A 26,608-nucleotide genomic window follows, 5' to 3' on the forward strand; every position below is an offset into this window, starting at 1 on the left:
AAAAAGACAGAGATACAGCGAGTTACAGTCTTACTATGGTTCCTTTATTCCCATAGGACACACGCACCAAGTTAGATGCGTCTCTAGTGGAACATACGAGTGTGATGCGAGGTGCTATACCAGTTCTGCCCGCCGCCCTTGCTTACTTCTGTCTTGTATGCAACGTTCTAGTTCCAGGCCTTGGTGAGTACCCCATACCATTTATAATTAAAACTCGCTGCCCCCACAAACTTCGTTTCGTCTGATTTGTCTTGTTTACTTAGCCTTTTTCCAATCATTCCCAAAAAGAGTTTAATTAAAAAATATATCGAATCGATCCAGCCGTCTTTGTGTTTGCACTAAGCAACGTATTTTGCAATTCAATTTTATATATATCTATATTATCTACAACATTTATGTTTCAGGGACATTATTCAGTGGAATGTTTTGCCTTTGTTTTGGAATACCCCGGTTCGGGGTTCATGACGGAGCTAAACATAGAATCGGTGAGTAATATGCGCTTCTTCAGATATCGATAATTTTTACATTTGTTACAATTGCAAATTTTACTGTCTCAATGTACAAACCATGCCTTGTGGCGGGTAAATTAACTGCCGTACTTTTGTAAGGTTCTACGTCTAATTCTATACAATATATCAATTACCAATGGTTATAAAAAAGTTTAATAGAGATCCTAAAAAATAAATTTCTCGTACTCTTTCCTTTCAAAAATCAATCAAGCAATTAGATCTAAATTGATTATATTTTAATCTTTAAGGAGCCTTGAGTACCGCTTTAGTTAAACCACGTAGATATGATTTAATACATGACTCGAAATTTTAAAACTATATTGAAATATTGATACAGGTTCCTTCGTGATAAACCTATTGGTGTCGTGCAGTCAGCTGTTCACAGTACTATTCTGTCTTGTTGGATGGGGCTGGTCTATTTGGTGGGGAGTTATCATGGTCAAGATATCACGTAAGTACATTATTATATTTAATTATATTACTATATTCTCAACTTTATAAAACGAGGAAGGCAAATCGAAAGATTGGAGGATGATGTGCGAAGGGCTGGCCCTATGCGACTGCGAAGGGCTAGAAATAGAGAGAAGGAGAAGTTCTTAGAGGAGGACTGTAGGACGAGCTGTACAACAAGAATCGACCAGCTTGCCGATTAATTATTAGCATTTATTTTTATTGTTAATTTTTTAATGCTTCATATTTATAATATACTAAGTTAAACAGCAACAACAAGGCTTTATTATAATTATATATTGTTAGCACAGCAATAACAGAAGGGAGTCCCTTGTCTATTAAAGGCTTACGCGGAGTCCTGAAGAGGCTGTTTTACTTAGCTACGAATTTTAGAAATTCAACTTTTAAGACCTGTCAAACTTTTCTATACTTTGAAGTTTGACTTAGTCAAGTCTTAGTTAAGCAGTCGCTCAAGCGGAGACTTGCAATACCTATTAGATTACGGAATATTTTATTTGTTGGAGCATACCACACATTACAGATTTCCTAATACGCGTATTTCTAAACTGTGTTTTTTTTATTTATGGCCCTTGAACCCAATTAAAATCTAAAATTCTTTAATGTTTTTAGGAAAATATCGTAAGCTAAAGGCGGAAGAGGCTGCGGCGGAAGCGGATGCTGCACCCCCTGTCACAGCCAACAATCACACGAGAGCTTAAGTTATAAAATTAATTGTATTCACAATATAGGTTAATGTTGAATCAATTAACATTTTTGTACTTAATAATATTTAGATAATATCAATATATAAATGTAGTATACGCAGAAGGAATCGTCTACGTATATATACCTCTATGTATTTATTAAATCAATCTGCCTCTCACTTTAGTTATAGTACTTGGTTGTCCCTTTCAGTATAGTAGCGTTCGCGTTTAGATGAAAAGAGACGGATAAGTACTTCAGGACGGAGATTTCAATTATGAGATTTAGTTGTTAATAATAATGTTGCGGTCCGACTTAATTCATGTAGTGAAACATGATTGATTTAATTTTGTCTCACCATAGGATAAATAATAAGACGCCAACCATAATCAGCTCAAACAGTGTTTCTTTCATGAAGTTTACCTTGTAGGTGTATATGATTTCACCTTCCATCTGGCAACGACTTAAATTAGTTCGCTCAAGATATTTCATTGTATCCCGCATAACTGCGAACTCTCACGAAATATTTTCAGACGTTGGAGTATGGACACCTGTTTTATAATAGCTGTCATTTGACTAGGGCTAATATTTCTGACGTGGGTGGCGTACCATTGACTTTGAGCTTCGTTTCGATAGTGTTGGTAACAATAGTACTTACGAATAGCAAAGTGATTGGCACTTTTACTCACGTCACTATCTGTATGACCAATAACGCCCGAACCCAATAATTAATCTCACAATCTCAGATTGTTTTCTCTCTATTTAAATGATATTAAAATATACATGTCTATACTTAAAACACATCAAACAGCTTTTTAATTATTTTAAAAACTGGTGAAAGTTAAAATCTTATGATAGGATATTGGCACAGTTGAACTATCATTTTCAAACAAAGGTCTATCCAGATACAGCGATCCGATCTACCATGGATACCTTGTATCGAAAGATGGCTATTTCATTCCGTCGATTGCTTATTGGCACACTTTTATGAATATTGGGATTAAGATATCTATATCAGATGGTCAAAAATAGATTGAGATAGATTATTGGGTTTGGGCGTAAAACGATATATACTCTGAGATACAGAGATAGACAATGAGTATTGTCTGTTACTTATTCGAAACTGTGTCTCTTTTTTACTAAAACTGTAATCGTAATAATTACGAAGTGTCCGAAATAAATGATGCCCAAATCTAAACAGATTTTGTATTTCTTGTAAATAGTAAAATGAATCAACGAATTGCATCGAATTATAATTACTGTAGTTGAGGAAAAGAAGAATTTTTGCTTTGCTGGTTTTACCAGCTTTTTGAAGGGGTTGCTATGTATAAAGCCCAAAACTACCTCTTGTTTCTGAATACGATCGATGTAAATTTATTGTAGTATAGACGTATGTAGTTCATACATTTTTTAAATATTGGACTGAAGAATAATTCAATAGTGGGTTATTTGAAAGGGAAAGAAAGTTTTGACTTGATATTTAAACAAATTTAATCTTCAAAATATTCACTAGTTAAGTGTGAGAAAATCTTTTTTTAAATCTGCTGGTCAGAGTCTTAATATTTATATGCTTCCACACGGTTTTCCAAATAAGGAGAAAGTAGAATTAACATAAGATTTAATGCTATTTATTAAAATATATATTTCTGCAAAATGGGATTTCAAATAAAATTTTTTGGATTCCGGGCTGCTATTTGAATTTAAGGTACGAAGCGAAGAGATTATGGTCAACCTTTCGAAATCTGAATTGTCTATTTTGATCCTTTTTACATATTACCAATGATTGGTTCAACGGCGGAGCGTTAAGTAAGCCGATGTTGACTCACCGATTCTAAATTCTAGACATCTCAGCTGACATGAGAAATATGAAATAGCTATTGGATATCCATATTGCGTTTGTTTTTAGACTTAGTTTTGTACATCATACAAACTTTACTACCATGAAAGATCAAATAGCAGACTTGATTATTATCTTTTTTATTGAAAAATAATAATCATAACCTTATTAATTGCGTGTTAAAGTATTACGTAACGCAATTTTTGTTTTTTTTTTTATCATATTACCATTTAACGTTTTTCTGTACCCAATAGTAAAACGTTACGCGATCACCCAGTGGCCATTTTTATTTTACCTATTATAAATTATGTGGTGTTTTTATCGCGTTAGTTAATACAATACAATAACGCGTAATACAATTCCTGCCCTCGTAACGCCTGTAACACAAAACTACCCAAATTAGTTATGTAATACTTGAACGCACACTAATGAAAAAATAAGAATGTTAAAATTTTTCATAAACTGTAATTTATATTATATTCTATGTGAGATTTGGCCCCAAATATTGTAAATATGAATAAGAAAATATAACGTATCTACACTAAAATTAAAAGATAAAAAATTTCTTCATTATAATTATATAATATTTAGATGTAGAAACATTAGCGCAACTTGTAATTTTATAAATGACCAAGAATAAAATTTATTATAAAAAGCAATTTTATACCAGTAGTAGTGTTCGTTTTAGTATTGTAATGTTAAACGTAATGCTTCCATAAGCCGTGGTAAAAAGTTTTGTTTTATTTCTATAATAAATTAGCCAGTACCGTTGGCACGAACATTACTTAAATCTAATAGTTAAGGTAAATGAATAGTAACAAAACATTTACGCAGAGCTTGGGCACTCCGTAAGAGTAATTGGTGTGGTGTTAAATCAGATTATAGATTCTAATAGAATTCTTTTGATAGATTAAACAAGTTGTATGAAACACCGATACGTTGCCAAAACAGACGAATAATTGTCGAATGCTTCGAAAAATTCGTGCTATGGCTTTTGTACATTGAAAGAAAGATGTTGTTATTTATTTTTGTTTGACTTAAATTACCTAACAAATTACCTTTAGGTGTAAAGTGAAATAATAAATAATTTCATTTCTTTTTGAGATATTTTAGTTTTAATACAATAATTATTTAACACATGTAGTTATTACATACTTTATTAATGTGTATGCATTATGCTTAAACAGCGAATTAAATAAAATTTTACACTCAATGTTTTCTTTTATTTCCGACACTAATTCAAATGTTATTATATAAATATTTTAATACCTATTACCTACATGTATAACTCTTAGTCGTTCTGGAAATAAAACACCTAATATTGCAGGTTTCGATGGGTGGCGGTAAAAACTTTACCTTAAGTGACCCGCTTGCTCACTTTCAAGTAATCAAAGTAATTTAAGGTTTAGACAATTAGTTCGTGTTATGAAATAAAACCCAATAACAATTGTAGAATATCACTTTAATAATTACGAGTCATAGACAAATAAAACTTTTAGCGATCCATTATGCAAGATTTCTAGTCTACAATCTATTGACACTCAGCTGTTTAGGTTACTAATATCGAAAGTGTATTAATCTATAAGTGCTCTGCCAAATATGAGCGATAAATCGAAATGCATTTATTAGAAATTGGTGCTAATTCTAATGTACCCGAAATTATTCAAATAAATTTGAAAATAAACACACAAAAATGTTTTACGTATTTGACGAACCAAGACTGAATATTTCTGATTAGGAACTGTAAACCTAATATTAAATTGTGATTTAGTAGCCGTCATTTTATACATAATCTACATCATACATTAGAATCAGCATTATAGTTTTACTTTTGCATTATATTGATTGCTGGATTACTCTAGTTAAATAACAGGAAAAATGATCGGCGTCGCTCATATTCGCATCTAAACTGACAGATTTTCGTTCACAATTGAGATCTAATAATTTTGCGTTCATATAAAAATATACCCTTAAAGATATGCGAAATAATGCCAAAGCCGTATCACTCGTAACGCACACATTCACACATTAACTATGTACACAAGGACTCAACATATACGCTAATTTTAACATTAGGCACAAAACATTGAATAAAAGGCGCGGTTAAATTCATATTACAAAAATCCAATACATTAAATAGATATCTCAAATGACCAATAAATTGCACGAACCATAGCTAATTTTTAAAAACAGCACCTTATGTCTTAAGTTACAGATTCCAATAAGAAAACGTCAACAGATAATTTATAGAATCAAGTGTCCAATACAATCATTACATAGTCTATGTTTAATGACAAACAAAGTAATCCCTCAATTGGGTATGTATATTAATTGTATACCGTTCTCCAGACACACACCAAGACAAATTTCTACGCCTTTAAAAATCTTTAGACTGTTGAATATTTATTTAAACTGAACCAAATTCACCTTAATTCAAAGTCGATTCCGATATTTCATTTTAAAAAAGTCACTTAAATAAATAATACGATGTCAACACTAACAATTTATATACAAAATAAATTACCGAGGTATTAATTTACGTGTCGCTGATATATCAAACATTAAACTATTTTCTTGGGACTCCAAGTTTAGACATTGATATTACTGGGCCCAAGCGAGTCGAGATAAATGTTAGCGACATCCGATTTCGGGTCTAGTCCGAACAATGTATACAATAGTAATAGTCTTAGCGATATTTGCTACATTTTAAACCAAGCGTTTATGTCCAAGAAGTCCAGACAAGTGTAACTTTTACCTCCATAAAGCAATCCTCAAGTTTAAAGACCTGCTAAAGCTAAAACTAGCGCCTTAAGCGATGTAGATGACTGTATTTGAGGGTAGACTCACTTGCTATCTCAGACCAAAAATTACTCCCTTCTATTCCCAATGTAATACACTTATGTCAAAAATTAAAAATTATTTGTTACATCGTTATAAGGTAATAAGCCTTAGAACCCACTTGTAAAATTTGCGGGATTTACCCAAAACCCTATCCAGAAAAAGCAGGTACTTTCGTATTTACATTTTACTTAATTCATGGCCTTATCAATTGCCGATTTGCCTGCGCAAGTTATATCCAACACATAGCGCACCTCTGGCAAGATTTCACCATAAAGCTAAAATATTTACAAACTACAAAAATTAAATTGTACAGGATATGGCATCTTGTACTTATCACGTCCTTATTAGGGTATAGACTTATGCATAAATAATAATTAAAAACTACTCCTATGTTTTTATCACATAAACAATTTGATATATAGAGAATATATGTAATACTTATATAAACGTATTAAAAGTCGCAATAACTTTAGCATGTCGACCTTGTGACTCTTTGGATACTGTGATAAAAATTGTCGGGCCTTCCCCGCCAATACCATCGAAATAGCCTCAACCAAGCACAGAGCATTTTCTACATGAGACGAAGAATGCGTTTCATTTGTTTATTATATATTTCTATTTATATGCATTCGATTTATCCAATTACTAACGAAAAATTAAATCACAATTAAAACATTCTGAATGCTTACTATAATAATACTTATCTTTAAGTCTATACCCCACCTCGGCTCTTTGGTAAACTATGAACTAAAGTTCTATCTTGCTATAAAACAATTTTAGACTCAATTCATAAGAAAATAAACCGCGAATATTCCACCAATTCTGTCCCATCTAGTTATGGGTAATTTTTCAATGCAACTAAACAGGGCTAGAAATAATTCATTAAAAAAATGACATTTGATAGTTGTCTCTTTCACTAAATATACGATAGAGAGAGACAGATATTCTGATATATGTATAGGTAATGAAATTAAATTTGATTGACATACAAAATCCCAAAGATATACTTACTCTAACAGTATGAGTATTGAGTGTATATAATTTAGCTACATTTAAAAAATACAACACAAACAGTGCAATAATAAATACGAAATTAAATTATCCATTTTTTTCTGATTTTCAGCGTCATCTAATAAAAAAAAATTCTAGGAATTCGACAGAAAAACTAAAAAAACTTACTTCATCTATTAAGAATCCTCATTTGTCGACTAACAATGAAACTGTGCGGTTTACTTCAAAATTGAAAAAAACTCGTCTATTTTATCTGAATGATAGATTAATATTATTTTCAGAAGCAATGCGAAATAATTTGGTTTAAACACTATACTTAAAATAAATCTTTTTAGTTTTTATTCGAATAAGAAAATGAAAATGCCATCCACGAAGACCGTCATTGTACAGTCAATAACTAAAGTGCGTCTCTTCTAATATTTAAATAAAACTAATGTCAAAACTCAGATTTTTCATTCTGTAGAATTCTGACATTTCATTAGTGTTGCTACTAAAAAGTGCTCCACCGAAAAAGAGGGAAATATGACCCATTTGAGGGCAATACAAGATAAAATGCTACCTATTTTTTTACGTCTTACCAACAAAATGGTAACTCTAAATATAACAAATATTTCAACATCACGAAACGAAATCACTTTCGTTATTTATTTCGCTGACATCGCTACTTACTTAATCCAGATTTAGTAAACCTTTTATAAAAAAAAATTATCTTTCCTTGTTTGTGTGCGTTTTTTACTGTTTGTAACGAAAAGAGACGTAATCATCACTCTCCATTAAACTACTTTTGAAGTGGAGCACTTAATGTGGAGCAATGGACACATTCACTAACAAATAAAATGTATGTATACACTCCGATGTTGAGACTCGCATTGAAATTGAAAAATGCGCCCGGTCAGAAAGGTTTGCAAACTCTGATATGTCAAAAAGTGATAGCTGTCAGAATTCTACTATTCTATTATATATTTTATCAGATATTTAATACTTCTTACAACGGATTAAGGAAGGCCCGAATTAACGCCCATAAATCTAGTTTACAGTGTTTTTGTATCAAAGCGAATTCGTGAATGGCAAATCTAAATTTACTGAAGCAAGCAATTGTTCGGTCTCCGTATTTCAACATTGCTAAGATTCCGCTGAATTTCGTCATCTTCCGCTATCCTGTAATTTTTTTTAAATAAAATTAAGCAAATTATTTTAGACTTCAAGTAATATGTTTTTTTAATGCTATATAATATAAGATAGCGTTATATAATATAAGATAATTGTCTTTAGAAAATTTTAAAGAGGATCGCGGGGTTACTTACAAGCCTAATAAAAATTGAAACAATTTAAATAAATAACATTGTGATTATAACAAACAACTATAAAATACAAAATAGTATATAAGTACTTTACTGAATTTCATCAACAGTGAAGTGTGTTTTACAGTGCCACATCGTTTTCCTGGCTGGTGGAGAAATTTGTACCTACTACCGTCGCTATTTTGGTGCGTACAATAAATCATTTTACTATCTACCAACATCTAATAAAATCCAACTAAAATATTTATTTTTATTTCTTGCATTATAATGGCAAAGTTTTAATAATCGAACGGTTCTGATTATTAGGTATCCTTAAAGATATTATATTAATAGTACAGGTAACATACCTATCATATCAGTTCTTCCTAAGATTGTGTTTCCTAGATACGAATATACATTGTTTTATTAAGACATTTCAATATATTATATCGTTAGCCTGCATGACATCAAATGATTTCCCTTACAATGGTTAATTTTCATTTACTAGCAATGCTAATATCCATTACAGCGACGCTCTTACCGACCAAGAAAACTATGTGGCAGTTTAAACAGGTCACTTCACTAAGAAGCCTAAACTGACAGATTTCAAATGTGATATAATTAGGGTTTGTTTCACAATGTATGGATAAAGTACCAAATAGCTATGCAACACATAAATTATTCGGAAGATAAAATTTCCGAAAATTTCGCGGTACCTAACAGTCGTGAAACGCAACAATACTGTTTATCCTACCAATAAGTAATAAATAGCTTATTTGGAACTAATCCGGACATTGTGAAACAAACCCTAAGTTTGGCCTACAATAGACAAAACACATTTAGTTTCTGTCCCTTCCTCTATGTATTTTATTACGCCTTTCTATATTTAGCATAACTTGTATATTAAGTAAACATAATACATATAAATAAATGTGGTTTGAAGTTAATTACAAATTTCATTTTTAAATATGTTTAAAAAATTACACACAAAGTGAATACTCACGCTTTCTCCTGTTCATCCATTTCTTGTACAAGCCTGTCCCTCTCATTAACAGCTGATAATAAATCCTAAAAATAATAAACTAATTAATTAAAAGGTATTTATTTTCTTGAATTCATTGATCTACTATTTGCTAAATAAATAAATAAATCACAATTTCGCTATTTGTCTTCTTCGGCATATCTAAACACCGTTATTAAAATATATAATACAAAAATTGGGCTTACTTGTAAGAGAAGTATCTCTCGTCTCTTCTGCCCTGGAGTCTTTCTCCATTCTTCAACGCCGAGTGACAGGCGCAATTCGCGAGCCAACAGCTCGCATCGACGGCTTAAGTCTTCCTCTTTTTCTCTGTAAATTGATTACATAATTTTATATCAATTCGCCTAATGGACCTAACCTAAACGAGAAATCATTAACAATTGGAATACGAAATAAAAATACCCCACAGTTAAACCAAACTCTGAATTACCGTGAGCCTTGGTGAGGTCACTACCCGAGATTATTACTAACAAAACATACAACTGTATATTTTATTATTATTGTAATTTTCTGTATTCCTGACACAAAATTACAATAATAAAAATTTATAAAGAAGAATAATGAACTTTTTTTTAACATTTTATATTAACCACAGGAATGTTGTGTTGATTTCCCGGATATAATCAAACTAGCCACATATTCCAAAAGATACATACAGTATATTAAGTTGCATTTGCCTGCGTATTAACGCATTCTTCTTATTAACGAGATGAAACCACTGCGACATCAGACGATCTTCCTCCTGTAAACAGACAGTGAAAATACTCAAACAACATTCCTACGCAATTCAAAGAATAATATTTACTGTATATCTTTCTATAACTGTATATACCCTCATATTACTTAAATAGTTTGTGTAATACTAAAACTAAGTACGTATACGTAATACGAGTTATGTATTAAAAATACGACAAACTAAAACCCTAAATAAGTACTACTTGAAGAATTTAAACAGATACCGGATTGTTAGGCTCTCTAACACACTGTGTAATTAATCTTCTCCACTTTCTCTGAAAGCATTATTTATTTTTAGATATAAAGCAATCTGTAGAATATGTCGATTAGTTAAATTTCACATTTCCTTTCATTTTATCGGGTTGTTACTTTCTTTTAATATTCTATGTTTAACTATTGATTTCGCTGATATATTTTTATGTGAACTGAATGTTTAAAAAAAATAATAAATCTTCGTTCTAACTCATTCACTCACTTCAGTATTATCAGCCCGGTCCATGACCCGTCTTAATTGTTTCTCTAAAGCCGCGGCCTTTTCATCGATACATTTCTGTTCTCGCTCTAACGCTTGCAATTCACTCGCTATATAAGTGCTGTAACTTTCTTTATTCTGTAAAAAAATGTTATTTAATTAAGCAAAACTGAAACTGCATTAATAATTCAATACATATCAGTATGCTCTCAGGCGTGCGCCTGACACACACAAACACACGCACACACACGCACACACACACACACACACACACACACACTTTCTCTCGCACCCTCAGATACACCCATACTACTTAATTTCAGTAGCAATCTAGTTGACCATTTTGTTTTTCCTTTTTTAACACTAAATTTTTTGCCTGCCCATATATGTGCTTTTTACATGTATCCCTTATTCCACGTCATTAAATTGGTATCGGTAGACATCCGTACTCATCGGCAGAGACAGAGGGTGTAGACCGAGAGGAAAAGACGGCGTTACTCTTCTTATATCAAATCATACAAAATGACTATAGCAAACAAAGATAGAAGAAAGTAGAACCAGTTTCCAGAACCAAGCATCACGTGCGAGCCATCGTTTTACTCAACCATATTTGAGGGAATTCAACGACCCGTCAGACAATGCCACCGCTTCATCCACATTTGAGTAAGCATGCCTCTTTTGGCATCACGCTACCAACACGCGCTGATGGTCTTAAAAAGATTAACAGCCATTTCCTCCTGAGGATGATTCCTCACCTGCCAACTGAAGAATTGTCGCTTTCTGGAAATGTGAGTGTCCATGGGCTTACCTTACATAAAAAAAAGATTCTACAATTAATATTTAATACAAAAATCCGTCAATCAAACCTCATTATCCTCCATATTAGGTTCAGGAGACAGTCGGTCAACGAGCGCACTGAAGGAATGGAGCGGCGACTTCCGAGAATCATTTGGAGATTGACTTCTACTCTTCCCTTCTTTTGTTTCTTCTGAAACGAAACAATTATTACAGACCACATCTAAAATACAATAATATGATTTTCATTTTAATATTTACCATTTCTTTCTGGGCTGGGATTGCTCTTCCTGGAACCGGGACTCGAAGGCGCCGATTCTCTATTGACTAAACTTTCTAGATGCTCCATACCACCAGCTGCAAATATACTTTGATACAGTCCACCATAATTAATTGGAATGCCTAATCAAAACGTTAAGGTAATTAAATTTATTATCCGCGTAAGTTTTTTTTCTAAAGGTGCAATAGAAGCTAAAGCTATTCCAGGAAAATAAAAACATTTTTATAGAACAGGGGGCAAACGGGCAGGAGGCTCAGCCGATGTTAAGTGATACCGCCGCATATGTACAATCAATGCCAAAGGGCTCGCGAATGCGCTGTCGGCCGTTAAAGAATTGGTACGCTCTTTTCTTTAAGGAAGTCGAATTGGTTCGGAAATACTTGTTGTACGCGGCAAAAACTGCCTCGAAAAACGGTCAGTTATGGAAAGGAGGCCAACTATATTTCAACCATGGAAACCCATATTTGCCCGAATGTTACACTGCCTTAAATTTGTACCGTGAGCAACTACAGTCTTAAGACATTACTAATCACTGTACTTACCAGCTAATTCTTCTAAAACAGAATGTTTACTGATGATTTCCACAGTACCGGGATTGATTCGGGATGGTGACATTGGTGATTTTGGACTGTAAAGATGCGTTTAAATTTTTTAAATGGTCTCGGCACAAAGACGTCATTTAAAATTTATATCTACCTTACTTATGATTACAAGTAATTAAAACTAACCTAAAAAAATATATCTTCGAAATAAATTCTAAGAATAAATTATACATAATCGCCACATAATAAATTTTTCAGACATTTGATAATTTAATGCACATTACCTAACAATCCCAGCTCTTGCGTCAGCTATGATCTTCCTCGCCCTCTCGCGTAACATGTTTTGTCTCTCTTCCTCAGACATACCCTGGAGCAGACCACGTAGATTAAAAATCAAGTAGGTCCAAATTGAAATTTTGTTTAGGTTAAGTTTTCAGAGGAGATCTAAGTTATTAAAATATATGTACATCTTTTAGTCGATACCAACTCCGGGGAAATAAATACAGATAACACAACATTTTCTGCAGCTGTAATACTTTTTGACATTTAACACCTTTGTCTTCAGTCACCGTGACCACGCACGCTGTAAAGCACGCGAAACGTCGGTTTAAATTTAAAATTATGTCCAAATAATTATAAGTTTAAATACAATAATACATAACTATAATCCGTAAAAAAGTGTTTTTCTTTAAAATATATGCTTATAATAAATCATATAAAAATTTTACCTAAAAATTTTTTAAATAAAATTTGTATTATATTTCCAAAGACGTCCTAGGGCCATTATGATGGTACGTCGTTTCCGTTTCCGGTTTTGAATGTGCTCTCATAATGGACGTCAAACGGAACACATATTAACGATAACGGGCGGGTCAAATTTTTCAGAGATATTTCTAAATGTCTTTATAATCTGAAGGCTGGCTACGTTATCTAGAGATTACTGTTAAACTAATAAAAGTCGCATTTTTGATTACCAAACGTATATAACATATACGTTTATATATAATTATATTATATATAACATGTACACGTAAAACTAAAAAAAAATTTATATGAATTTATTTCTAACATAGATTTCATGTAAACTTGCTGAAAACTTTGAACATTTTAACGAACATTTGGAACATTTTGAAACACTTTAGTTAATACATACCTTTTTAGGACTTTCACCATTCTTCAGTCCATTTGTTATTTCACTCTTATCCTCTTTCTCTTTCAGACTTTGTCTCTTTCTATCCTTTTCCCTCGCTTCACGCTTAGTAGCCTCTAGCAGCTGTCTAGCTTTTTCTTTTAATTCGTCATGACGCGATAACAATTGCTGACCAATGAGAAGCAAGCATTTGGACCAATCAGCAAGCGTTATCGTATTAGCCAATCGGAGGTATCCAAGCATTATCGTCCAATCGGATTCACACACAAAATGGAAGCCATGATGATTCGGGAATGGAAAAAAATGATATGGTTTAGTCTAAATGAACGTTATTTATGTACTTTAAAGCACAGGCTGACAATGAGCTCCGAAGCAAGACTGTTAGACACATTTTTGTAGAGCATACTAAACCGTACATGATTGTATTTTAACTCGTAAATAAATGATTTTATCAGTCTTACTACAAAGCTTACAACGCCCTGGAGTTTCTGATGAGCAATGAGAAAATTTATTTCATTTAACAAAACAAATTTGACTTAAAAATGTTTCACTACCATAAATTAAAAACATTAGCGACATAACTACAGGGGAAAACCAACAAAAAAACCAAATCAAATATGCATTTTACATACCGGTGTAGGTTTGGGTAATTCTGGGGTGGAAGGTTTCAACTTGTCATTTGGTTGCGTTTGGGAGACATTAAGTGGATCTGTGGCTGCCGGCTCAATTGTTGGTTTCTGATCTGGTTGCACTGTAATCAATTACAGTTATTAAAATAATTAAAACTTTATTTACAATTATAACACAAATATTTTCTTAATGTAGGTATATTATATTGATTTTGTACACTACAATGAATGTTCATTTATATCTTTACTTTTCCACAATTTATTAAAGTATTTATTTTAATTATTTATGCTCACGAATGAATTCGTCGTTAAAATCTGATTTTTATGAGAACCTGATGATGGTATCCCAGAGAAAGCGAGGGGAAACTATTGTTTAAATCAAAAATTATGAAACGATTTCTTGGAATTGGGGTATATTTCTACCATATAAAAATTATAACGCAATTTTTCTGGAATCAAATACGTAGGTAGTACAAAATATGCCTATGTTCTTACAACGCTATACCTCTCGAAAGCTGTTAGGCAAATTATACCAAAAAAATTATAAAATAAAAACAGTTTCGCAAAATAGGTTTATACATTCTAAATTGTTTTATAATGGAGGTGTACGCTGCGGGATTAATGTTAAAACGATTAGTAGTACATTATTTTGCTTGGTTGTAATAAATTAACCTACCGATACCATTATTGATATCTTTGACTGGTGGAGCTTCCTCTTCATCATCAGATCCGAACGGATCTGTGAGTTCTTTGCGTGTCATCAACTTTTCCGGGCGCGGAAGAGGCTGAAAAAATGTCATTTGCAGCAACTATTCCTGTGTGTTATGTCGATAAATAATAATTATTTGAAAATCAATAAAGAGTTAAAACTAAAGAAATTTATGAGCTTTATGAATAGACAGACTAAAAGACGGGAAAAAGATACAGCTATCTTTTTAATTAACTAAGAAATAAAAGAGGATAGGTATAGTTTTGAAGCAAAGTAAATTTTCTTCCGAGAATAGTTGAGAATTGGGCCTTTATTCACATATTGTATTACCTCAGTCTTGATTGGTTCATTAAACCACTTGGCCGTAGGTTTCTGACTCAAATCCTTTGCAGGAGACAGCATTTTGCCAAGAATGTTCTTTGACTGTTGGAATATGTCCTTCATATCCTTTATAGCGGGGGATTTATCCGGAGATAAGTCTAAAGATTGGCGGGACTCTTGCGACTCTTGCTTACTAAAATGTTTTGTTAAATATAGCTTATATAGTGATATATGCACAATCAATGTTTTGTATTTGATATATTTGACAAGTAATATTCCAAATTTATAAACAAGATAGGTCATAGTTAAAATTTTGAAAATATGAGTCTCAGAATGTATTATTTACTATAGCAGTACATATTGTTATGTTTTTTTATATTATAAAGTACCTATAATTGAAATGTAATCTATTACAAATCTTAATAAACAGTACAAAAAAATACTTTTGCCTAATTTTATTGACAATAAAAGCAGACATACAAAAACACTTACAGTACTGGCGGTCTGTCCATAACGTTCCTAGATCTTCTGGTGCTGACTTCTCGAGAGAACAACTCAGGTGGAAGACTGTCATCTGTATCATGTCTGCCCACCATGTACGAGGATTCTGTCTCATCGTTACCTAGCGATATAAAAGAACATTAGACATTACATAAGTAGTATAAGTTATTCTTTGAGAATTTTTTGTCTCATTTGTTTATTAGCAAAATGAGACAAGACAGAACGGGACATTAATTTATAGATTTTTAAACAAATCTTACCTAGCTGTTCCACTTGTAATTCATTGCCAGTGAAGTATGCTCTCAGTTGAAATAGATATGTCATCACCTGCAATCGACTAATTAATTAACTTCCTTAAATCAACATTAAATTATATCGATAAAAACCGACAAAAATGTAATTTTATGTATGTACACAGAAATATAGCTTCAAACAGGGTTATATACTTAAAAGCTATCTGAATGAAACCCAAATAATATCTTTCATCTACATAGAACATTTTGGTTTTGACATTCTTATTGGGTTAGTATTTCTAAAGATCCTGTATTTGAATATATGATATTCGAAGTAAAAATATTATCCTCACAGCCAGTTTATCAGGTACAGGTCCTCCACAAACATCAGCGACAGTAAGAACTTGTGAAATTCCAAGTTTAACGCTCGCTTCGAGAGCACGACGAACATTTTCTTCACTCTCATCAGGTTGCAGCCCAGAAAAGTCACTAAAATATTTTCGAGTTTTTATTAATTTATAAATTTCAATTGCCACGTACGCAGACATTATAATGCAGATGTATGTATGCGTAAAAACCAAACTCTACCACTAAGAATTACGTATTCCAAAATTTAACTCAAAAGGAAGAATGTCCGATACTACTCAAGTATGAAGAGAGTATCTTTTTTAAATATTATGTTTGATCTATATATTTTTTTAATTGTGTTTTAAGCTATAATATGAATAGATAATTAATATTTTCTATTCATATTATAGCACAATTTGAGAGTAAATAAAAATCACACCTTTATATAAGTAAATTTTATGTTTTTTTTTTCATTTTTTCCTTTGATAGATTGCTTATGTTCTAATGTAATTGATGTGTATATGTGTTAAATTTGTGATGTCATATTTCCTTGTATTTTAAGGCACACAACATACTTGTTGGAACAAATTGCAATGACGGTTCCGCACGAGTAACGAACAATTATTTTCAATAGAGTTGCGAAAAAATTAAGTAATTTAATATATTTATTTTATTTTATTTATTTACACTTCGTTGCTAAAGAAATACAAATAACACAATAAACTCAACTAACTAATCATTTAATTAGTTATCAATATTTTTTATTGATATGAAATGATGAGATGATAAAATCAAAATTTGATATTGAAACAAATTAGTTAGTACTTCTTTTAAGAAATATTTGCATGAATCATAAAAACTTCTATGTTTTTTTTTAGTAAAAACTTCGTGGTTGGTTTTTTTTGACATTATTTTGAGTTAAAAAAGAGAAGGCATGAGTTTGGTAAAGCAAAAGTTCGAGTATTTAATAGCCCACATCCCGAACGCTACATGTCCCTGCAACGCCACTTTTTGAACAACTATATTAAATAGTACTATTTAATATAACAACTTATATTAAATAGTACTATTTAATATAACAACTTATATTATACAGTACTATCACTTTGCGATGATGTATAAGATACTCACATAAGGTCCGGCCTAAAATGATGTATAATGGCGCAGAAAGTGAGTCCCGATCTGAAGCTGGTAGTGAGGTCAGTGACTGGACATCTTGGATACTCTCGAGTTATGTACTGACACCATTCGACCAAGTCGACCATCTAGTGAATTGATTGTTGTTATTTAAATTAATAGGACCTAGATGACCGAGCTTAGCTCGGTATTTTTTTTTTTATAAATCGTGTTTTTTGGAAATTTTATTTAAATACGAATTACATACTAATAAAATTATGAAATATGAATATAATTATCGAATAAAGATAATTATATTCATATTTAATTTTTATTTGACTGACATCTTTAAACGAGCAATTCTATGTTAAGGTTGATAAAACACAAATAAAATGACATTTTCTAGAAATGATTCCTAGCTAAATCGATTTATCGCCCCCGAAACCCTCTGTATACTAAATTTCATGAAAATCGTTGGAGCCGATTCCGAGATTGTTGATTGATGTATATATATACAAGAATTGCTCGTTTAAAGATATAAGATATATAATCATTAAAATAAAAGTACATTCAAATGAGTTATGTTCAAAGGATTAAAACACGCGCACTTCTATTTCTACCGATTTCTCATGAATTTTGTTCTTCGGAATCTTGCATAAAGGCTCCGTTTAATAATATGTTTCAGTTATTATATTTTAAGGCTAGTTGTTGAAACTGAACTATTACGTATAGTATATATATGTGTAATTTGTAATTTTAAAAAAATACAATTAGATGATTTCCATACATTGCACAAACAATAAACAATGCCATAATCATTCATTTAATTTATAAATATACAAAGAACTCACCGGTGTCTTATCCTTCTCCACATGCGGAACAGTCAGTCTTTCTTCAGGCACCGGTGTCTTTTCGTCTTTTCTTTCGTTGTCATTAGTATCCAAGCTAATGTTGTTTAAGTTAGTTTTCAGTTCCAGGGGTTTCAAATTACGTTTCGCAACCGTTTTCGGTTTGAAAACTAGACCTGTAACTGTTAAACATTAAACTAAAAATGCTGTTCTGTGGCTGTTTTATTAACTATAACACGCCCAGGTTCTCAGTCCAAAGTACTATCAGTTATTTCTACGATTTGTTTTTATTTATAAAATCTAAAACTATTTATAGGTCATTAAACATTTTAACGTATAACTATTGCACATAATTAACTAAAATAAATAAAAAACGGCCTAGAATTTTAGATTTCTCCTGAATGCCTAGCCTACCGATGAAAATTAAGGGTTGTATGTATTTTTGTATGTTGTTTCATACAAAAATTAAGAAAAAAATACAATTATGTCTAAAAAATATTTTTTTTGTAGCCGATTCTCAGACTTACTGAATAACCGTTTCAAATACTGTCGAGCCGTTTCGGAGGTGTATGGGAACGAACATTGTGACGCGAGAATTTTATATATTAGATAAATCCCATGGTAAACAAATTTATTCCCTGTTAAAAATAGATTTAAGATAAAAAATACCTTTCAAATTATCTAACTTCTCCTCACTAGGAGCTACCACAGGTTTGGGTGTGGAACTAAACTTGGGTTCAGCTCTCATAGCCTTCGTGAGACTGCTCAAATATTCCGGTCTATTTTTGGGGGTCACCGCGTCTTCGCCAAATGCTTCCACAGCATTAACTGGTGTTGTGGGACTCTGTGCTGTTGGGGTCTTGTCAAAATTGAGACTTTGTACACTGTTAGGGGTGGCCGCTATGTCAGAATTTGTTAGACTCTGTGTCATTTCTTCCATTTGTTGACGGAGATCAAGCATCTGAAAGCCATACATTAACAGACTGTTGGTATATTTTTATTGTTAGTAACTTGTTTCGATTATCGTGAGTTAATCTAATCACAGAGCGGAATCGTATTTATTTTTCTTCTTTATTAATTAGTACCTGAATTTCTTACTTTATATTTTCTCATATTTTAAGGAATTATACAGTAAAATTATGGCAAAATAATTAAATTTTCTGTCATCCCTTCCGAAAATACTATTTACAATATAAAGTCTAAATTTTATAAAATAAGAGTTATTTAAAAACAAGCAACGTTGTCTCAGTAGCATAGCATGCGAATACAGAGGTCGTTGGTTCGATCTTTTGGTTGGCTGTGCAAAAATGGAATTTCTATATATGCAAGAACTACGGTGAAAGATGACATCGTGAGGAAACCGGCATAACTCTAATCAAAAATCCGACGCGATGCGTCAGACAGAAAGCTGATCTAGTCTATGAAAAAAAAAGTGTTTATTCATTTTTAGTACATTTTCATTCCTAGTTGTAAGATTTGGAAACCCTTTCAAATAAAAAATACCTGTGTCAGGGTTCATAGCTATTCCATTAACAAACTATTCTATTCTAAATTCCTTAAAATAATTACACTATTTAACCTTATTTACCTTAATATTATTATCATTTATTTAAAGATAAGCCCTTATCAGAGATAAAAATCAATTATCTTTTTGTCGAGATTAGTTTAATTATGAAGTCGGAAAATGGTTAAATACGGTGCACCATCTCAACGTAACATTAAAAATAATAACATTCGATTTATGTCAACACACTTACTTGTCTAGTAGAGCTATCAGACAACGTGTAATCATCTTCATCCAGATCCTCCAACACTGCGATATCAGAGTTATTATTGACAGAAAGAAGAGAGGCAAGAGATTGCATGTCCTCGTCACTAAAACAATAGGTACATATTTTAAAATAAAACATCTTACCTTTTTCTGATCGAATCTAATGGATACTAATGGATATCGGTAAATATTTTACGCTCATGCGCCTAAAGAAGTTTCACTTCAAAAAATTTACAATAAAACAAAAGTGTCTGTCTGTGTCAGACAATATATTGTTAAGCTGTCCTATACTGATACAGAAAACATTCTTATTGTACAAAAATAGTATAGATATAAATTTGTTAAGTAAAATTAATTAAGAAATACAGTATTTTAGATGTAAAATGAAGAGACTGGCTGCCCACAACACAGGGAATCCTAGTGTGTGCACCCTACTTTATAGAAACATTCATGTATTTTGTGTCTAATAAAGTTCTTTCTTTATCTCTTTCTTTCGTTTGTTTGTATGTCTGTATGTCTCAGTTGAAATAAGACTTTTAAAGAACAGTATTGACTTAGTAGCTTCCACGTGCGACTCTTATCCCTAAAGTCGTAGGTTGGAACCCTGGTCGTGTACCAATGGTAATAATTTCTATCTATGTGCACGTTAAATCTAGCCCATACGAAATAAGTAAAATATCGAGAGGCACTCCTACTTGTCTTAAGAAAACAAATTATCAGAAGATTCAGAAATCTGGACCCATACCTATAACATAGCGCCACTGTTTTTATTATATAAACCGTATAGTACCTGGATGGCCGAGCTTTGCTCGGTATTTTAATTTTTTTATAAATTGTGTTTTTGTAAATTATATATAAGTACGAATTACATACTAATAAAATGATGAAATATGAACAATATAGATTATATATGCTGGAATAGCTTTAGTGTTGTTGTGTCGTTAAAGCAATATATATATATAGAATTGCTCGTTTAAAGATATAAGATTATATACACACGTGGCCTGTCCCTCTCTAAGCAGAACACAGTGTAGAGTTAAGTGTAGCCTGGCGCCTTTAAGCTTCTTCGTCAGCGGCTCTAGGGTAAATTTCAGCGGCTTCTGCGCAGGCGCAAGTGACGCATGTTTGCGCAAGTTCACCGCGCAAGACGCCAGACGACGCCGCTTGCCGGTTACCGAAACCTATACAAAAGTCAAAATATACAAACATTTTAAAAGTAGTAGATAATCAAGGAGTTTAGATACTTTCTTCTTAGTATTGGTATTATTATAAAATGACTTCTACACATTGTTTTAATTAATCAACACTATCTACGCGCAAGACTTTACAATTTGTATATGAAGACCAAACTAGGGATTTTACGCGCTACAGTACTCTAGTCAATTTATGTGCCGGGTGCTAAATAACACAACCAATATTACTTACATCTTCAAGAACAAACGTCCAATCCTTGTCCTCGAGTTCATTAGTCCGTGAATCTCTGAACAAAGTCACTGCTATCGTGTGATTCTCTACTCCAAATATCACTGAACCTCTGTGAATATTATACAATTTATTATATATATTTCGTGCAGGTAAACCGAATCAATAGAAAAAATCAAATTCTAAACTTCGAAGCGGCCAACACAGGATCTTGAGGACAAATTTACTGTCTGCGCCTAACAGGCTTTTGTGCGCACACTCATCGATTTAGATCGACTAGTATGCATAGACTTTTTCATAGGTTGTATGTTTAGTTTTTTTTAATAATTAAATACTAACACAAGTCTGTATATACTAATATAATGATGAATTGTTTTGTCATAAGAAATAAATAATAAAATAAGTAATCAGCGCCCTTATTCTGTAACTTCCAATAGCAAATGTGATCCCGCATTTTTCAATCTAAGGTCTATGTAATTTTCTCAACAGCCGTAGCGCTGATAATGGCCACCTTGAGCTCTCGCGGTGTCCCTATTCAAGGTTACAGTAATGACGCAGATCTGTATAATAAACAGTTATATGGCTAAAATAAAGTCTAATAAACTATAGATAGTCTACAATCTAGAATGTTATTAGTCAAACTATATACTAACTTTAAAGGGTCCTTAAGCGAGGGTTCCCATTCCAATGGATCGGTGACGACACGACGAGATCTTCGCGTCCATACAATGCTCAACTTATTTGGTTTCCTAGAGAATTAAACGATTAGACCTTGCTATAGTGCAGTTTTCTTTTGCTTACAACTCCAATCAATAATTGTAACATCACCAATAGAACTCAGAAAATTTGACTGAGTATACGCATTATCATAATGAGTGCTGTTGACCTAGTGGCCTCAGCATGCGCAAGTCATCCTTGAGGTCATATTCTACGTACGTGGGTGCACCAATGGACTTTCTATGTTCACACCCTCGTAGACCCAAGAAGTCGACGTCGGACACAGAAACCTGATCATCTAAATAGGTGTATATACCCGAAACAGATACAGGCACACACCTAACCTAATCCCTGTCAAGTGCGTCGTCCATGTAAAGATAATCAAGAAAATTTGGAGTTAAAGGTTAAATAGCAAATAATAGAACCGATATAAAACAGTTCATATTGTAGATGACAATCTAGCTATTAGTAGTTACATAAATGTAGTATTACGTCTTATAAATGCATCTATCATGTTTCGGAGTTAATGTCACAGATCATTTTCCTGTGAAATACGACCGTATTCATATCAGGCATCAACTCTGCCGTGAAATACAATGTTGCTTGCGTATTATTATGATAACTTAATACCATCAAATAAACTTCACAGTTAGTTTAACGTTAACGAAATCAAAGAATTTACCTACGGATAAATTTTGTTATAGAATCAACGTCACTTGATTACGACTATTTTATTTCATACATACGCAGAATGTATGAAATTTTATTGTTCAATCGCGCAGTGGCACTTGCACTATAATATAATACGTCATTATTTAATTTTTTATGGAAAATATCGAAAGTTACGTATTCCGTAACTGAAGCGGACAAGAACAAATCTATATTTTATAGTTTTATGACCTGAAATACAAATTGGATTTTTACATTTGTCGTAAACATATTGTATGTAGATTCCTTGAAATGCTTGTTACTAACCAAAGTAGAACAGCGGTGTTAATTGGCAAATTTAATATTGAGTCACAAATAAGTGGATTTCTGTCCAAAATTGTATTCACAAAAATATCTTAAACAGTTAAAAAATAATTTACGTAGGTTTTACAATGAACACTCTTATATTTATTATTAGTCTGCGTAAGTATATTTTTACACAAAAATATCAACTCCATCGCGATTCAATCTCAACAAACTATTTTGTCTCTATTATTTCATGACCGTTAACAACTTTTGGCTTTCAAAAATTTATAAATATAGGCCTGAATATGGAATTTCTTTAATGCTTGTGAATTTTATATATTTGCGGGTGCAGCATTCGCTTGGTTGGATGGAGGGCTGTGCTACAAAGAATTTTCTACCTTGTGGGCATCTCACATCAAAAGGAAAACATTGTGATGCACACCGTTTGTCTCATTCAAAAATCGACGACATGTGTCAGGCAGAAGGCTGATTTTGTCTATGAAATAAAAATGATCAAACATACAGATTCGAACGATCGGGGCTATTCAATCAAAAACTCATGTAGGTTTGTAGCGCCACTGGATTTGTATTACTTAATGCCTGTTCTGCATGATTAATTTATTACACTTACCATTTTGGAGTGAGATCAAGCTCTATCTGATGATAGGATGCAGTGTATTGGAACTTAGCGGCGCGCTTATTCACGCGTTGGAGGCGCTTCCAGACAGATGCCATGTTTATTTACACTAAAAAATATAATATCAAAATCATACCTCTAATTACGTAAACGAATTAAGAAATATATTACTAGAAATTTCTATTCAATATATGAATAAGATAGTAGTTTGTAGTTAGCAATCTAGTAAGTACTAAACTAATTTTGAAATATATCAATAGAAAGCTACATTCTGAGGGACAGGCATAAGGACATATTGATTAACTCTCATGTTCTCAAATCCACGTTAACTAAATACAAGCAAAGGCAAGTTAAAAATAACTTGAAATCAAATTTGTAACATGAACCTTCACTTACCGATTATATTTTCTTATCTTAAACAACCAATATTGAATACTAGATAACTTACTTATAACTTATAAATATAATCGGTGTTTAACCTACTTACATAAAATATTCTCGATTATCTATGGCCACACATTATCACTTGAAACCGCTCCTGTAACGGAAGGACATACTGATAACAACGGATATTTATAATGGCTACATAAGTTATTAATTTTTATTTATCTACGTACGGGGCTCATCCCGAATTCGTAAATTTGAGTTTAACACTATATTAAATTTTAGCCATAATATAATTATGGCTATGCATGGATGCTATGGATTTGCAATATATTGTATATATTGCAAATCAGTAATGTCTAGTGTGAGTAATGAAACCTTGTAGGGCGATTCTCGTAATTAAATAAAACCACTCAAACACGCGCAGTGGCATGCTGCAATAAAGCTAAAGTTGGTAACATCTTGTGTTTTAAGATTGACGGAGTATCACAGTGCTCTTAAAAGTCAATGCCGTATTACATTTAAAAAGCAAATACTATATCTAAAGTTTACGATGTAACCCCGTTTTAACCAATAACGTCACATAAACGAGAATCACCTAATAGGCACAAATATAAACAGTTTGCGAATTTATCTATGTACAAATACTTTATGAAATTATATTTATAACCATGAAACTGTATTCAAGTAAACTGTGGTTCAAGTTCAAACTTTACAATAATTTAGCAAGGTCTATAAAGATAAAAACGAAAAATAAAGTTAACTGAGGAAGCTTTATTATTGAATACTATCTGACTTATTTAAAAAATAAGACGATTGGCTAGCAAGATCTGCCGAATACACTCCATTAAGAATTACTATCAAGTACAAGGTAATATTTATAACTTACTTAATTAAATTTAAGATTTTTTTATGGTCCTCGAAAAAAAGGGTGAAATTTTACATAAACATTAAAAACACTCCCTTACATCATAAGACCTAAGAAAATAAAATTTTACTGTAACACAAAACTCTGACTTGAGCTACGTTTTGGAATATCAGACACCCACAAGGCATACCAGCACAATCATCTCATAATACATCCTGATGATCTCACCTCACACAAACAACATTGTTCACTATCAATATGAGGTCAACTGGCCCATTTAATACCAAAAACATTTAAAATTCAAAATTTGCACTCAAATATGTATATAATATAAGGTATACCCTAATAAGTTGACAGGAAAAAGATCATTGCAATTACAAATTATCTAACTGTAATATTACAAATTATATAGCAATAAGGTCTATTTTAACAAAACTTGATTATTTTGACCTCTTTATAATCAGTTTCCTGTTTGTTATAAATTATTGGATTATATGAACATTTAATAAATATAAATTCAGTAATAGCAAAAAAAGTAACTGTTATAAATTATATAGGCCCAGGAGTGTGTCATAATCCTTGCATTTAAATAGAAATTGATTTTATATTGTGTATGAAAATTATGCAGTAATTATTCTAATGTACATGTATGAGTTATTAAAAAGTTGATGAAAGCTATGTTTCATAAATAATCAAAATAATTTAATTAGGGCAGAGGCTGGTTCTGGCATTTTACAGACACATCAAATAAATTAGTTAATATTTGTTTTATACCAGTATTAAATTAAATTATTTATATTTAATTGAATACTGGTATAAAACAGATGTCTTGAAAAGCTTACAAATTCTTCACCCAATCACTATCACATCGAAACTTAAATTGCTTATACTAGTAATTAAATTAACCTAATGGCTTCATTAAATGTTTTATTGATGAAAAAAATAATGTTTAATTATTAATATAATATAATACGCACATGATTGAGTTAATTATAGTGAGTAAACAGATGTACATCTCTCCTAAGTACTATAAAGCAATCGAATCTAAAAATAACACGACAAACGAAACCAGAGGCATTTGGATAAGGTCAAAGAACTGACATTGATTTTATTTCCTGAATAAAGACTTGGTGTCGTTTAAAATTAATGGAGATAAATACTTATTTCCTTAGAGAATCCTTTGTATAATACTAACCGAGAGCAAAAAATACGATGATATCACTATTTCAATTACTCGTCAACAAGTCCTTCTAGCTCACAGAAATAGCACATCACTTTATTTATTCACTTTTTAATATCACATTCGACAACGAACACAATTTTTAATAGGTTGATTTTATTATTTTATGTAAATTGATCCAATACTGTAGTAATTTTCATTTTCCATATCAAACCATTTTGATTTTTTTTATTTTTCTCTAGTTCAGACAGCTGACAGTATGATTTCTGATAATTGACGATCAGTCTTTTATTTCAAATTATCATTATATTATATAGTCTGTGG

The 26,608-nt window shown here is 31.9% G+C and overlaps 2 protein-coding genes across 6 annotated transcripts in view; one reads left to right on the forward strand and one right to left on the reverse strand.

Annotated features, from left to right (window-relative positions):
• Positions 1-2,416, forward strand: part of LOC110994895 (protein stum) — a 32,142-nt gene extending 29,726 nt beyond the window's left edge. Inside the window, exons 8-11 of the mRNA XM_022261814.2 lie at positions 57-183; positions 405-485; positions 847-960; positions 1,590-2,416. Of these exons, the coding sequence (XP_022117506.2) occupies positions 57-183; positions 405-485; positions 847-960; positions 1,590-1,678 (411 nt within the window). The 3' untranslated portion in view covers positions 1,679-2,416. The remainder of the gene's footprint in view (positions 1-56; positions 184-404; positions 486-846; positions 961-1,589) is intronic.
• Positions 2,417-4,942: 2,526 nt separating this feature from the next.
• On the reverse strand, positions 4,943-26,528 carry LOC110994708 (EH domain-binding protein 1). 5 transcript variants are annotated; one of them, XM_022261526.2, is made up of 26 exons: positions 26,300-26,528; positions 24,340-24,390; positions 23,847-23,961; positions 22,198-22,293; positions 21,548-21,656; positions 21,122-21,303; positions 20,109-20,226; positions 19,021-19,312; positions 18,355-18,527; positions 17,519-17,652; positions 16,393-16,528; positions 16,067-16,133; positions 15,798-15,927; positions 15,315-15,498; positions 14,952-15,060; positions 14,279-14,397; positions 13,650-13,814; positions 12,781-12,863; positions 12,497-12,582; positions 11,936-12,031; positions 11,746-11,867; positions 10,883-11,017; positions 10,329-10,414; positions 9,858-9,981; positions 9,634-9,698; positions 4,943-8,508 (listed from the first exon to the last, which is right to left on the reverse strand). In XM_022261526.2, exons 3-26 carry the CDS (start codon positions 23,948-23,950, stop codon positions 8,430-8,432), a joined length of 2,994 nt encoding a protein of 997 aa, XP_022117218.2. In that variant the 5' UTR covers positions 23,951-23,961; positions 24,340-24,390; positions 26,300-26,528; the 3' UTR covers positions 4,943-8,429. The 5 variants fall into 5 exon arrangements, with proteins under 5 accessions (XP_022117218.2, XP_022117224.2, XP_045487211.1 ...); XM_022261532.2 differs by having other exon boundaries at positions 14,958-15,060; positions 18,355-18,533; XM_045631255.1 differs by having other exon boundaries at positions 11,746-11,864; positions 18,355-18,533.
• Positions 26,529-26,608: the final 80 nt, after the last annotated feature.

Source organism: Pieris rapae, chromosome 15 (assembly GCF_905147795.1).
Source record: "Pieris rapae chromosome 15, ilPieRapa1.1, whole genome shotgun sequence".
Taxonomy (NCBI): domain Eukaryota; kingdom Metazoa; phylum Arthropoda; class Insecta; order Lepidoptera; family Pieridae; genus Pieris; species Pieris rapae.

Excerpts from the sequence above, each read along its gene's own strand:
- LOC110994708 (XM_022261517.2), bottom strand. The coding sequence starts at position 23,950 with ATGGCATCTGTCTGGAAGCGCCTCCAACGCGTGAATAAGCGCGCCGCT. Across the intron at positions 12,864-13,649 it reads ATGGTGAAAGTCCTAAAAAG|GGTATGTCTGAGGAAGAGAG; the intron begins GTATGTATTAAC and ends GGTCTGCTCCAG. Across the intron at positions 9,982-10,328 it reads CAAATGCAACTTAATATACT|AGAAAAAGAGGAAGACTTAA; the intron begins GTATGTATCTTT and ends ATCAATTTACAG.